This window comes from Danaus plexippus, chromosome 11 (genome assembly GCF_018135715.1).
Source record: "Danaus plexippus chromosome 11, MEX_DaPlex, whole genome shotgun sequence".
NCBI lineage: Eukaryota > Metazoa > Arthropoda > Insecta > Lepidoptera > Nymphalidae > Danaus > Danaus plexippus.
Window position 1 is genome coordinate 6,345,493 of NC_083544.1, and position 15,368 is coordinate 6,360,860.

A 15,368-nucleotide genomic window follows, 5' to 3' on the forward strand; every position below is an offset into this window, starting at 1 on the left:
TCATTTAAATATTTCATAGCTGTAATCTTTTATCTTTGGCTCACACACTACATACGGAGCGTTAACCGTTTTATTGCATAATTCTTCGCACATACTGTATTAAAGTGGGTTACTCACTGAGACACGGGAAAAGCTTCGTATCTAGTCTAACGCTGCAAACATGCATTATACATATTGATGAGACGTGTTTACGAATTCAACTCATTTGTTTTTATTCTCTCATCTTTACTTCTTCTCATGCTTTAAATTTAAGTAGCTAAAATAGTAATAATTGACATTTATTATAAATACATTGTTTATAAAAATAATTTTCTATGTTAATTCACCGGAACTACAGTTTTTAGGTATTATAAAAAATAGATGTAATCTACAGAGATTTTGAAATTGAGAAATCTATTGCAGATGTTTTTTAAATATTTTTTATTTTAAAGTGATATATATATAATACTAACTTTAATTATTTAATTATTTTTAGGTTAGATATAATACGTAATATGAGAAAAAGGCAAGCTATCGCATTTTCTTTAAATTTTTCCTGAGATTTAATTCAATTTTGTTATCTTTTTTCGGTTTGTACAAAAGTTAAGTATTTGCTACGTTTATTAAACTTGTTACAAATAATAAGTGGTGTTGATAAGGAATAAGTTGATTAGTAAGTGGAATGTGGAGGCATCGGCTCGCCATTCAGTCTTGTGACTTGATCGAAGCATATTGTGTTGTGGAAAGAAAATGGCGAGTAAATATAAAACTGAGAAAGTTGGAATTGTTGGGAGGTATGTTATAGTAGGTAATTAATATATCTACATACATAATAGTATTGAGTTAGAAGTTTTTATTATTATTCGCTTAGAATAATCAAAAATCAAAAGTCAAAACTCACTCACCGGTCGACTAACAACATTTATAAACTTGAAGTACTGAATGTCTTTGTCGGAATTTACGAAATTAATATGTAGGTATATGCCTATTACCTACTGCCGATTTTTAAAAAACAAAGTCATCACTCGTAGCAGATATTGTGTTCAATTTATGACATAATTTATTTAAAATAAATATATGGCAAAATTATATCTAAAATCATGGGACATTTTTTAGGAGGGATTCGTGATTTAGTTGAAATAATGACGAATACGATGATTAAAACATAATAAGTGAGAGTGAAACGAAATCTGTGAGACATAAAATATATGTTTTTAACAATACTTTCACTCATTAAAGTTTATTTATTCCGTTAAAAATACGTGGATTTCATTAAAATTTCTTATGTTAATTTTATTGCTGAGTTCCGAAACAAGTCTGTATCGAGTATTGTGAGTTGAACCTTGACACACAAATTCCTCAATAATAGCACTGTGGGTCGAGTAATATTTGACATTTATTATCCTAGCGTCGTGATGTCTAAATGTATTTTTATCACTACGTAAGAAAAAATTAATTAAATTTCATTTTATTGTCATAGTATTTAGAAAATTAACGATAGCAAAAAAAATAAAAGAAGTTATTAATGCTTCTACTGACTTTTTTTTTATTAATAATACATATTAATTCTTAAGAGTAATGTGTCCTCTGTGATACGAAAAAGTACTTACTTGTATAACAAGTAAACAGAGATAAATATATTATCACACTATAGGTTATTTACATAAGAACTTTGTTATCGATAACACTTTGTTTATAAAACTAGTAAATTATTTTTATTTATTATGTATATAAACTGAGCGTATTGCATAACATTAGTTTTGAGTGTTAAGCTTTTGAGTTTTGAGTATTGAGTATTAATCTTTTTAAAATTCCATTCACTTTAAATTTTTATGAAGTACGTAAATGGTATTTAAAACCCAGGTCGTCATTTATCCATAACAAAATTATCTTTTTATTTATTCAGCGTATAAAGTGTTTTTTTTCATTGACGAAAGAGTTTAATAATTGTCTACCTACTATGATAAACTTTAGTCGGTATTTCTAAAAAAATCTAAAATTGATGTACAGCTTTATAAGTCGCTTGAAATATAATAAATTATATATTTTTTACTACCACATCATATATTTTTTTATTACAGTGGTCTAATTGGGAGATCATGGGCCATGCTTTTCGCTTCTGTGGGTTATCAGGTTACGATATTTGATATCATTCCAAAGCAAGTTACTGATGCGCTGGAGGATATTAAAATACAGCTGAAGACTTTGCAGAAAGATGGACTACTGCGTGGATCTCTTAACGCTGATGAACAGTACAGTTGCATTAAAGGTAGTTATTAATTTTATCCAGTGAACTTATACTCTAAATTAAATATACGAGTAAGAAATCCCTATTGAAGAAAGTAAAAGCGCAAAAATAGATTTAGTTTGGACAAGAAACAAGAATATTCTAAGCGCCTTCGATTTAATCATAATTTTTTTTTGTTCAATTTAATATAACGAAGGGATTAACTTTTTGTGACTTATTACTTTCAGGATCCACTGATCTAGCTGTCGCTGTGAAAGACGCTATTTTCGTTCAAGAATGTGTGCCAGAAAGTTTAGACTTAAAGAAGAAAGTTTTCCAAAACTTAGACAAGGTTGTAGATGATAAAACTATTTTATCTAGCTCAACCAGTACGACATTACCATCTTTATTCTCAGAAGGGTTGAAGCATAAGTCGCAGGTATGTAGTTCTTAGACATAGGTGATTTTTCATTACTATAAATTTATGTTTTTAATTTAGGTATATACTATCAATATTTATAGTATATTTCTGAACCGTTATATAATCTTTCTGTTATAACAGAAAACTGAAAATCCATTAACAACTTTGATTTATACCAAATTATTTTCGAAATTATTAATACATTCAGTTTGACAAACTAATCATAAATAATAATGTTTCAGGTAATAGTATCGCATCCAGTGAACCCACCATACTATGTGCCTTTGGTGGAAATAGTCCCAGCGCCATGGACGAAGCCTGAAGTTGCCAAGAAAACAAGAGAAATTATGATCGAAATAGGACAAGAGCCGGTGTCACTTACGAGAGAAATTGACGGATTTGTGCTCAACCGCATACAGTAATGATATTCATTAATTGCATCATTAAAGCTTAATCTAATGAGATTTAAGACTTTCGCGAGTATTCATTTAAATGAAACTAATATTTTCGGATTACTACGCGTATTTTATTATTTTTAAAAACTACATACTCCCGACGTTTCGGTTACTTTGCAGTAACTGTGACCACGGGCTACGAGATCTCGTCTGCCGTAAAATAAAATAAAATAAATTACGCGTAATAATCCGAAAATATTAGTTTCATTTAAAGCTTACTCTACTCTGTTTTTCATAAAATCTTATTATAGGTACGCCATTTTGAACGAGGTTTGGCGCCTGGTGGACGACAAAGTCGTCGACGTAAAGGACATCGACAAAGTTATTTCCGAAGGTTTGGGAATGCGATATGCTTTCCTCGGTTCTTTGGAAACCGCCCATTTGAATGCTGAAGGAATGAAGAGTTATATCGAAAGGTTTTTATAAAATTATATGTCCTCACCAGAAAATTAAAACATGACTAAGTTTATTTTAGTCGAACAAATTCAAAATCTAGTACTAACTGCTAAGTACTAATAATGTAATTTAATATCAATTTCAGGTACGGTGAGACAATCAATAGCGTAAGTAAGACTTTTGGTGAGATCCCTCACATGCCCACATCAAAGAGTGCGGAAACGATATGCGCGCAACTAAACGACATGGTTCCTATCGAGAGGCTTCCCGAGAGACGAGCCTGGAGGGACGCTTGCCTCACACGTCTATCATTGCTCAAGAAAGAAATGAACGCAAAATATAAAAAGTAATTCTATATGTAATTAATCTCATTATACAATTGATTGCCCACATGGAAATAAAGCCTTTATTTTGTTAAAATAATTTTGTTTCATTGCTAAGGTAACTTTAATTCTTTAAGTAAATATATTTTAGTTATCAACGTCTGCTGTTGTTTTTTTCCTTCTCGTTGATCAAAAATAATTTCTTTTAAGTTTGCATTATACCTGTTAAGAATTAAAAATAATTCAGGTCTCCCTTTCGTTGCATGAAGGAATGACTGGGAGACAATTTATAAAAGTGATTATTAGAAAACATTTTATTCAATAACCTGACACATTGACTGTAAAATATTTTCTATACTTCGCTTTTTGATTTTTTTATTTCCTAAACTTCCCATCCTTCTTATTGATACCAAATTAAATTTCAATTATGTTCAAATAGAAAAAAGCTATCAATGTTAGGGCAAACAAGCAAATTATGACTTCAAGAACAGCGCTACATTAATTTTTTTTTGTTTGCCGTTATATATAAAGCTTATGTAAATTAATTACTGAGCTGCAATCAAACTAACAACAATCAACAATTCAACAATCTAACTTAATTATTTTTACTTGACTCTATTTTCCTAAAATTAAACATTATTGTAACCATAATTGTAAATTTAGGGATTTATCCAAAAAGCACACTTACAAAAAGAGGTTTTTAATATTAGATATAAATATATAGAAATAACTAGAAACTATAATTTATTACAATTTAACGAAATCAACTATCTAGTCAACTAACTAGTGAAATCTAAAGATTTAACTAATAAAGCTAACTGGTGTTATTTTATATTATAGTTATATTACAATACCTTTCAATCAATCACATAGAAAACATGAATTGTCCGTTCAATTCTTAAGCTAACGTAATTTGCAAAGATTTTTTTGTAGATAATGTAATCAATTTTACAACTATTATTTTTAATTATCTTGTTTTCCTTATCACATTCTTGCTGTCATTTGTTAGTGTTATATAGATCTAGATTTAAATCAAATAAACATTTTGCGTTTAAGTAAAATTATTCTTTGAATGTGAAGGATAAATAAATAATAACACAATTTTATTGAAACTTAATGAATGAAACCAAAACTTATGGTTACTTTTTTAATCTGTCTTCGTCAGGAAAACGTTGATTTGCCAAGTTTTGAATTTTAATTGTCTGTGGTTTGTTGCGATGTTTCAATTTTCATGGATTCTTATTTTATTTACGTTCAGTCATCGCAAATAACAACTAATTTTTATAAAAATCTTTTGTCCATCATGTTCGCATAGCATATATTTTGAGAGATGTGTAAATTAATTTTATAAATAACGTTATATGTCAAGGCAAACGGCCTTGTAGTTAATATAGATTTACGGACAGTTTTCCAAATGTGTTGTTTTGAAAGATAATGGATCCGAGAATGTGCAGGAAAATCAGTAGTAGTGAAAGTCTTCCAGACGCTGAAAATGCGGAATTTGAAATATCTAACATCATTGCACCGCAGGAGAGTGAGGAGAATTTCTTATTGGAGGGCAGTCCGGAACAGCAGTCAGTAACTTGGCTGGACGACGATCAAATTGATGACTTAGATCTCAATTTAGACCAAACTAACCTATTTTTTCATAGAGTCGATAGTGCAGATATAATATACAGAACTAAAAAGAAAAAATGTAAAATGGTAGGGAAGTACGTGATGGGTGACGTATTGGGAGAGGGATCTTATGGTAAAGTAAAAGAGATGTTGGACTCGGTGACGCTTTGTAGGAGAGCTGTTAAAATATTAAAAAAACGAAAACTAAGAAGAATACCTAATGGAGAACAAAATGTGCAAAGGGAGATCCAATTATTGAGAATACTTAGACACAAAAATGTGATAGAACTAGTCGATGTTATGTATAATGATGAGAAGCAAAAAATGTATTTAGTTATGGAATTCTGTGTCGGTGTGCTACAGGTGACTTGTATCCATTTAATATTTACTCATTACTTATAGAGAATAGAATAACATTTATATTACTGTATTTTCAGGATATGTTAGAATCAAATCCCAGTAAGAAGTTTCCTCAACGTCAAGCACATGATTACTTTACCCAGCTGCTGGATGGCTTAGAATATTTGCATGGTCAGGGCGTAGTTCACAAAGATATTAAACCCGGAAACTTACTCCTTACATTGGACCAAACATTAAAAATAACCGATTTTGGTGTCGCTGAGGTTTGTATGCAACATTCTAACAATTTTACTTGTTCATAAAAAAATCATCTTATCTTGTATGAGTAAGAATATAAAGCTTTATTTACACAGACATATAAAACAAACATTGAAGTGAGTTCAAAGTTATAAATAACTTTAAAAATGTACAAAGTATTTTATCATGTTTTCATTTCAGGCATTGGATATGTTTTCTCCAAAGGATACATGTTACACTGGTCAAGGGTCTCCCGCCTTCCAGCCTCCTGAGATTGCTAATGGTGCAGAACAATTCTCTGGAACCAAAGTTGATATATGGAGTAGCGGAGTTACTTTGTAAGTATTTGTGGATACTATTTATGTCAGAATAATAGAGTAAATATAATTATTGATAGAAATTAACTTTAAATTTCCCTAGGGATTCCATGTTTTACAATTTCCTGCTTGTTTGAGACATGTATATGGTATTTAAGGAATTATATTTATTGCATCATGAAGTGTCAACTAAGCCTTATATAGCGCTGTGTTCAGATGTGTGTATATGTTACTAATTATGTCAGTCATAACTCATATTAAAAAAAATATTAAATATATTTTCATTACATTTCTAGTGTAATACTGTGATTAAAATTGTGCTACACTTAAAAGATATTGTTGGCAATGACTCACATACAGTTGATTTAAATAATGTGGCTGTCAACAATCAGTACATAAAGTAAAGTGACCTACATACATTTAATACAATGGAAATATTTTGAATTACAATGCTTCTGTTGTCATCTCCGACTATTCTCTGGAACATTCTACTCTATATTTTTGACCTTAATGTTAAATATTAGCGGAGTTGTCTCGTTTTTGTTATGTAAATAGTTTTAAGAACCTTTTTTGTTGAGACTTGTGTTATTAAAGTAGACATTGAAATATAAATATTTAATTTGTTTTTTTGTAGTCGAGTAGATGAAAAATAATGATATTCGCTGGTGCTGAATAAAATTTTTCTATTTTAATTATTTTATATCATAAAACGTCAAGGCATAGCATAGAAATTCGGCTTTATATTTTCTTGAACTTTGATATTATACTGTAAAGTCATTGAGGTACAATACATTTAGACTGTTTTTAGACTAGACTGTTTAACAATTTATTTAGACTGTGTCCTTCTATGAATCCTCAAAAAAGAACAAACTCTCTTACTAACATTGAATAGACTTGTATTGATAATGCTGAAGTTACTAACCTATATGTAACATACAAACAAACATGCACATTATAATTAGAAGCTCGTTAATTGAAGTCGTTTCAGAGTCACCAATCATTGATCACAATATCCATCATCTCAGAGTTTAACTTTGAATGGGGTCCAGTACCGAGATAGAGAACAAATATTATATTCAACAGATACAATATGACGACAGGGAAGTATCCGTTCGAGGGTGACAACGTGTACCGGTTGTTGGAGGCGATCGGTCGAGGCGAGCCGGCTCCTCCGCCGCCCGCTGTAGGGCCAGAGCTGCACCGACTGTTACAGCACATGCTGAGCAGGGATCCCGAGAAGAGGCCCTCTGTACAGGAGATTAGGCGACATGAGTGAGTATAGACACATGTACATATATATATGTATGTGTGTGTGTGAGTGTGTAATGAGTGAGTGTATTTATTGTATTGTTAGCACATAGTTGATCATTGAGGAAAGCATTGTAATAATTCATGCAATACAATGTCTGACTTAATCAAATGGGTTATTAAATCATGTGGCAAGCTATCAATATTGTCTCCACGCGGGTTCTAGAATAATTACCAAGTTCAACCTCTATCACCAGAATATACTAATATACTACTACTACTACTACATCACAATAATGTTCTTCTCAGCTGGGTACGTTCTATCCCCCCCTGGCGTGCTGGTGAGGCAGCTGTTGGTCCTCGCTCCCGCCGCTCGGACGAACTCCACTCGTCCACCGTGATACCATACTTGGTAGAGAGACATTACGGTGGACACGACTACTACACGGAGCGGGAGCTGAGACATGGTCAGTGTATCACCACTATGAAACTTGGTCCACGAACGCGATGGGCCATCGTGGACCAACTTTTGACAGTTGTCACCCAAAAACTACCGAATCGATTTTTTATCTGGCTGCAATTTTTAAAATATGAGAAAACGAAAATACTTCTGATTAAGATCTTACTGCTTTGTACATTGACGATATAATGGAACAACCCAATACCGTCTTGGTACTTTTAATAAATGGGGAATATTAGTAGATATACTTTTTATTATTTATTACATTATCTGTGGTTGTTTTTTTTTAATAATGCAATCCTAATATATGTATAGAGAATACCAAAGAAATCTTTCTTCAACCTTACTTTTTTAATCGGCGTGTTTCCGTGACCTTGTTTTTAATCAATCATCTCAGTAATCTTAAGTAACAAACAACATTACTATCATTAATTGTCTATTGTTGTTAATGTTCAGTAATTTTCCTGTTGATTTTCCTTTATTTGTATTTTGTATGAAGATATCTCTTATATTATATAGATGGTATACAATCGAGTAACATTTAAAATCTATAAAATTTAATTGTTCTCGTCCAGTAGTGATGCTGTTACAAAACTAGCTGTGACCGAGACTTCGTCTACGTGTAATAGTTATTTTTCAATATTTATATGATTAAAATCGCCTAACTTCATATTACATCACCTAATCCATTGTCAGCTAAATTCAGGTCAAAGTCCGTTCTAAGGATTATCCGGAACAAACAAACCACCATACAACATATATTCAATTAAGTGAAAAGCGTTTGGTGCAACCTTACAATTAGACAAAATAATTATATAAAATTGTTTAGATTTGTGGGTATAATTCAAATTGTATTGCAGATTCTGACGTATTTACAGATCTGGGTCACGTTCGGGAGCGCGTTTGTTCATTAACTCGGTTCGTAGCATTGTGTTCAAAAATAACTAATACAAAAGTATAATATACTTGTAAATTAAAAAAAATATATACTGAGATTTTTATATGATTATAGGATTTGTTATAAAAAAAATCTGTATATCGTAAACAAAATTATGATTTGTAAATTTATTCCTTTAAGTTTTTATTAAAAAATAATCACAATATGCACATAATAATCTGCTTATATCAGAGTAGTACTTAGAACAAGTTCGCATCGTCAAACTGCATACGAAGCGTTTCCCGTTTTCCAGTCAATAATGCGCGAAGATCAACGTATGAAAAATTGTTAACGTTAACGTATGTAGTGTGATAGTGCGAGTTTGTTGTAAGTATACAGAAGTAATTATTGAAGAGTGACGCAAATCATCTGGAATCATAAGACTAAGTGTTATTAGTTGTTGACTAACGCTTTAATACAACTAAACACGCCCACCTACTTTAATCATGCGGCTTCATAACGATTATAGCGACTCTTAACGACATTGGTTTTACTCTGTCGGTTTTATCCGACTGCTATGAAATTAATGACTGTTATGTTTTTTTATATGTTCATTCTGAAATGTCAGCGGATTAATTTAATATGAATTCTCAAAAATTATAATGCATTAGTAATCAACTATCGAGAAAATGTTAAAAAACTTTTCTCATACTGCTTTGAAATATCGTATTGTTGGATATTTAAGATTTTCACAGAGAGACTTATATGGATATGAATATTTCATATAAATAATTATGACGTAATTTTATTTCAGAATTGGGTGACGGTTCCCGTACTATGTCGACCGCGGAACTGTCAGACGAATCGACGCAATGCAAGCGACGCTGGCACTCGTCGTGTGGACGTCTGCCGTGCCGACTAACTTGAAACAACGACCTTATTTATACTACATAAGATTTGTTTTTCATTGACGTTCCCCCGCTCGATGTGTCACTTGCGACGTGTTTTATTGACGTTCCTTATTTGAACTTTTTTATTTTTTACAACGGTGCTGTTTAAGTGGCTTTCGTAATGCCAAGCCAATATCGCGTCCTACAAAGTGATATAGATGATAAAATTTTTTGTTAATAATTTTTTAAAGGAACGTCAATGAAAAATATATCTTTCTAAGCTGTGTGTATTTCTGTTTATTAGCCGGAATTTATTGTGCTGTTTCGTTGACAGTATGATTTGAATCGTTCAATTTAATGCTAGCTCTATGTTACGGGGGATTATATAAATAATCATATGAAAATACATAATACATATATATCATACTTTGAGTAAATTAAATGGAGAGCTGGCATTAACTGAAGTTGCATTTCGCTACTCGCATTTATGCAATGCCAAATAATTCCCACCGACAGGATATAGTAAATATATGAAAACTTATTTCTTTTCCGTCCTTATATTAATATGAGCAATAAAAAAATGCTCGTGTTCAACATCTATGATACGAACTCGCTTCTATGTGAAAGCATAATAAAATAAGGATTACTATTGAAAAATAGCATTAATGCTCACAGAAGTAATCAACGACTTATTGAATTTAAAAAAAACAACTAAGTTTACGAAGTAACGCGGTATATATTAAGTGTTTTAGAATATTGGATCTCAGAAACTGTTCCTTTGCACCTGAGTAAGAAAAAAAAAATAGCGAGACAATGAATTGAACGGTCCAAGGATATTCGAAATTTGAAAGTGAAATTATCGTGCGTAATAAAATAAAAGATATATTTGAAATATTATATTTTATGATCTATATTTGAAATTGTTTCGATGAAAGTCGAAAAATGTTGGAGACAATAATATTGTAAGTAATAATAAAGCATCACGTGCAATATTACTATGTAGTGAAATGCGACTTCTAGTTCCTGAGTGCTGTCACAGGATCTCAAACTGAAACAGACAAAAAATATATACTTGACAGAACAGAGACTATGACGTCATGAATCTTAATTTGTTTAAAAAATATATATTTTTTAATTTGGAATATTGCTCAAAGCCTTCTACTTAGTATAATTCAAATCTGCGTCCCTGTATTAATTTCGTTTAAAACGTAGTTTTCAGTACTTAAATATAAAATTCGTTTATTAAATTTGTTTTTTTTTTTTTGGCTTTGTAGTGATATTCTATTAACTTTATTTCTTTAATGCATGTTAGAATAATTAATTGCTTTACGTGTAGAGATTTTGTTGTACAATTCAGTGTTACCATTAGAAGAAACATGAAGTCTCCTTGGACCGAACTGAATATATAAATTATATTTTAAAATAGTCAATTTTGTATAAAACTATAATAACTACCGATATTGAGGAAAAGAAAAATATTTTTTCGCTTAATTTTAAGACGAAAGAAAGGAAAATTATTTTTCTTTTTACATCAATTGTATTATATCAGATCGGTTCCAGAGATTCTTCATAATTTGTTTTTAAATATGATAAACCTTTTTGGTGGTACCATGCAACATTTTTTTTTTATTGGACCTTTTTAAATCTGTCGTGATATAATATAACTCACTGTGTTCAATCGTTTAATTAAATAGAACGTTGATGTCTTATAAGATATTTCTCACTAATCCTTGACGGAACATTTTTAGCGACCTCACTTTTTCACTAACATAATTCGTAGACTGAACATATATGTTTTTTTAACTTGCCTGGACATTTCGTTGTAGGCTACGGATATTTGCATTAAAATTATGTTTACGGTTAATTTGAAATTTGACTTTTGTAAAAGATATTTTTCTAGGTTAGTTGATCAAACAGCTCTCCTAAATGAGCTATTGGCGTTTAAACTTTTACTATATATATAAATATATTTACCATATATATGTATATATAGTAAAAGTAAAGCAAACAGTAAACCCCTGTATATATATACAGCGGGTGTATTATTTGTTGTTTTGTCTTATGAAGGTGGTAAGGGAAATTTATTGTAATTATTTTGGAAGACAATTGTTGTATAGCTTTTAGATATTCAGTAGGTGTTTCGGTAGTTAAAAAGTATAAATTCCCACTTGTAATAATGTCGAAATTTCATTGAATAGACATTAACAAAGATATTCACACCAAATTTCCTTTAAAGCTGTCATACATCGTGAGTAAGTTGTTTTTTTGTCGATTCTTGTTATCATTAATTGCTATCGTAGTTAATTGTTTTCGTCTCTATGGCAATAAACGTATGAAGTTTATATAACTTTTAGATAGTACGATTGATCAAATCTCGTATATTACAAGCCATTGATTATAGAAAAATTGACATTCTTTCTAAATAAAACAGCGCTTTAAGCAGTATTCCCGTTCGTTTGTGCGTTAGACTGTTTATTATTAAGCGATGATTGTTTTTTGTTGAAATTTCCTATATCCGGGCTTAAGAGATTAATGAAGTAACAGGCGAAGCTGTTTTGAATTTTGTTGAAAAAGTGGGGTCACGGTATAAGTTGTGTGTGACGCTTAATATGTACATGCAGTGCCTGAAATGATACAAGCAAACTATAACAGATACAGAGAATATTAATATATTGTAAATAAAATGGAAAAGAATATAATGTTGATTTTTATTTTGGTGACGTTTGACTGAACCTGTGTTGCCCTTTAATGCCATTGGTATATAGGATTGCCATGTTCGAAAACTCGTGTAAACAAAGATGGCATATCTATAATGAGATATTTTTATGCATTTGTTTAATTCCGGAGCACTTATATAAATGCCAGAATTATAGTGGAATGTGTTTTCTACTCAAAAAGGATTTACTTAATTATCTTTTGTACCTTAGAAATCTTTTCATATTGCTCTATTAATGAGACAGTAATAATAATAATACTGCTGGGAACTTAATTCGTATGCATTCTGCTTAAAATAACAAGATAGAAATATATAATGAAATTTTCATATGGTCGAAAACGTTTTCACATTATACTATTAACTCAACCTAGTGCCTACGTGAATTAATGAATGAGCGACGGGAGACGTTACGTATCCAGTTCTGCGATGCAAACTTTTGCTAAGCATACGGAATGTTGACAGTGAGTAATGCATTATCGTTTACAAAATTAGACATCTGCAATTGAAGTAGGTACAATATTATACTTATATTCAATGCTATAGATACATTTGTGCGACAAAGTCCGTGATGTTCTGCGTATACATTAATTAAAGACTTAATCGCCAATAAAATGTTTTAATTTAATGGAAATTAAATTGAAATGTATGAAATTCGGTACTGTAAAATTTGGGTTGTTTTTCCGAGATTGCTATTTAGAAATCAGCTCTTTGTTTACTGATTCTTATTTCTGTTTTATTTTAAAACATTATAAAAAGTAATATTTTTATTATAACATTATTATAACATGTATTAGCAATTCTAATCGAAAACGTACGTCGTAAACGAATCAGTTACAAAAGCGTGCATAAGAAGTTGAGGCGTCCGCAATATTAAGATGATTTTGCGAAATTTTCCTGCGTAGGTAATAAAATGAGGTAATTTAAAAAAAACTTGGGATTACTCCAGATGCAATATGAGGTTAATAATTTGTAATACGTTTCTATCACTACATAACAGTTGTTAAACCTGTTTCTTTAGGTCTATGCCCGTTTTATTTAAATTAAATCTTAGGACGTTCGGAAAACCCGTAACACTAGAATTTTGTTTACAGTTTGGATCAAACGCTCAAAGGTTAATACTGTATAAGTGATTGCATATATTCGTGTACCTTGAATAACTTAAGACGGAATTAAGTTGTCATTTAAGTTTACCTTTTTTAGGTCCGAGTAATAAGAGACAATGTCGCAAGTGTCTCTCGACATAGTTCCCAACCACAATGCGCGGAAGTGGCGCTGGTGCGTTGCCACAAACTCTTCCGCCATATCAGCTCTTACCTATAAGATGTATGTCACTTCAAAATGAGAAATTTTTAAGTTTAAAAGTATAGGTATTCGTCACACTATGACAAGAATTCATCACAATTTAGTTTTGGAAAGGCATTTAGCGAGCTCTTTGAAAATTATGTTCTATATGACTAAAAAGGCCCTGGCGCATCCTGTGGGTACGAAATATTTGTGGTATTTGCTATTATACTTGTATTAGTGCTAATCGATTTTTAACAGCAAATTAAATTTTTTATGTAACGGAAATAATTATTCAATAATACATACCTATTACCAGCCTAGCTGGTCCATAAAGGGTAGGTGTTCAATATAATATCGACATAAATTACAAAATTATTTGTGGTCTTATATGGAATATTATTAAATGTATATATAAACATCACGTTAAAATTATTTACATTATATCCCCGAAAATTGATAGGAGCACAGTAAAATACATTTAGTTAAAAGTTGTCTTTTAAATCCTAAAAACTTTTTACTATAGAAAGCACATATGTGATTCCTATTGTGGTCAATTGGAAGCCATACATGTGTTATAGCAACAATACGTGACACCACTTGGACACTCTGTGACAGAATATATTTTATTTATATAATTCTTTCGCATTTAATGGTTTCATTCATAAAAAAGTACATTAGTAAAACATTCCAAATAATTCAGTATGAATGAAGCCAGAGCTTAAATTTAAAATAGGGTCCATTCAAATAAACTGAGCATGACTTCACATCACCATTTCTAACTACGCGTTATTCTCCACGACCCTACTATATTTAATTTAAATTCGATTTAATAACGTCTCTATTACCCTTAAATTATGTTTCACTTGTACTATATATAAAAAAACAGTATTATTATAACTAATAATTAAAAATGTAGCCGTTGCTCAGAATATATTTTTTTTTAATTAAGAACGTTAGCGACCGTTTTTTAGAATTAAAAAAATATATTGTTAAAAATTTCATCCTTATCTTGAGAATTAAGGTTAAAGTTCTGGTAATAAATTAACGGATGCTAATACAAAAACTATTCCTCGGAAACTGATATCGGATCCTTCGTCCTTACTTTAGGTATGTATTTTAGAAGGTTCTAGGACAAAACTCACTAATACTGTAAATTCAAGTTTTGAGTGTGTAGTTATACTCTTGTTGTTAAGTCTAATTGTAGGTTGTAGAGCCTAGCTGTGGTCAAGTTTCTGCAGCTTGAGCATGGGCTGGCTCGACCGGCGAAGTACCACCCTCTCACAGAAGATCGGTGTGAAATAGTTTTAATGGCTGCCTTTCGTCCGATGAGTGAGAGAGCCGGTTGCCGTTTACCTTTTCCTTACTTTTCCTACCCCTTCTCTTTTCCTTCCCTTTCCCACGTTTTGCTCCTCCTCTTACCTAATCAAGGGTGGCAACAGATCCGCAAAACTATGTTGTGGATGTCCATGGGCGACGGTAATACCTTTTTTTTTTTTTTTTTTTGATGACGCAGGGAAACTCTTTTTACGAGCCGTCTCACCGGCCTTGGTGGGGCCGGAGA

At 31.2% G+C, this 15,368-nt stretch overlaps 2 protein-coding genes across 4 annotated transcripts; both read left to right on the forward strand.

Moving 5' to 3' along the window:
* The first annotated feature begins 615 nt into the window (after positions 1 to 615).
* LOC116778595 (lambda-crystallin) lies at positions 616 to 3,901 on the forward strand. The gene is made up of 6 exons (XM_061522044.1): positions 616 to 773; positions 2,061 to 2,248; positions 2,455 to 2,645; positions 2,870 to 3,045; positions 3,334 to 3,498; positions 3,624 to 3,901. Exons 1-6 carry the CDS (start codon positions 730 to 732, stop codon positions 3,826 to 3,828), a joined length of 969 nt encoding a protein of 322 aa, XP_061378028.1. The 5' UTR covers positions 616 to 729; the 3' UTR covers positions 3,829 to 3,901.
* A 1,108-nt stretch (positions 3,902 to 5,009) lies between these two features.
* LOC116765656 (serine/threonine-protein kinase stk11) lies at positions 5,010 to 12,504 on the forward strand. Of its 3 annotated transcripts, none has more exons than XM_032655219.2 (7): positions 5,010 to 5,781; positions 5,856 to 6,041; positions 6,217 to 6,353; positions 7,416 to 7,604; positions 7,890 to 8,047; positions 8,901 to 8,958; positions 9,732 to 12,504. In XM_032655219.2, the coding sequence occupies exons 1-7, from the start codon at positions 5,236 to 5,238 to the stop codon at positions 9,739 to 9,741; spliced, it is 1,284 nt and encodes a 427-aa protein (XP_032511110.2). In that variant the 5' UTR covers positions 5,010 to 5,235; the 3' UTR covers positions 9,742 to 12,504. The 3 variants fall into 3 exon arrangements, with proteins under 3 accessions (XP_032511110.2, XP_061377878.1, XP_032511109.2); XM_061521894.1 differs by having other exon boundaries at positions 5,011 to 5,781; positions 8,919 to 8,958; XM_032655218.2 differs by lacking the exon at positions 8,901 to 8,958 and having other exon boundaries at positions 5,011 to 5,781.
* The last annotated feature ends 2,864 nt before the right edge of the window (positions 12,505 to 15,368 follow it).

Bases quoted from the DNA above. Each gene is read 5' to 3' on its own strand.
- LOC116778595 (XM_061522044.1), top strand. From the start codon at position 730: ATGGCGAGTAAATATAAAACTGAGAAAGTTGGAATTGTTGGGAG. The intron at 774-2,060 runs GTATGTTATAGT...TTTTTATTACAG, and splicing joins AAAGTTGGAATTGTTGGGAG to TGGTCTAATTGGGAGATCAT. The intron at 3,499-3,623 runs GTTTTTATAAAA...TATCAATTTCAG, and splicing joins ATGAAGAGTTATATCGAAAG to GTACGGTGAGACAATCAATA.
- LOC116765656 (XM_032655218.2), top strand. From the start codon at position 5,236: ATGGATCCGAGAATGTGCAGGAAAATCAGTAGTAGTGAAAGTCTTCCA. The intron at 6,042-6,216 runs GTTTGTATGCAA...TTTTCATTTCAG, and splicing joins CCGATTTTGGTGTCGCTGAG to GCATTGGATATGTTTTCTCC. The intron at 6,354-7,415 runs GTAAGTATTTGT...TATATTCAACAG, and splicing joins TGGAGTAGCGGAGTTACTTT to ATACAATATGACGACAGGGA.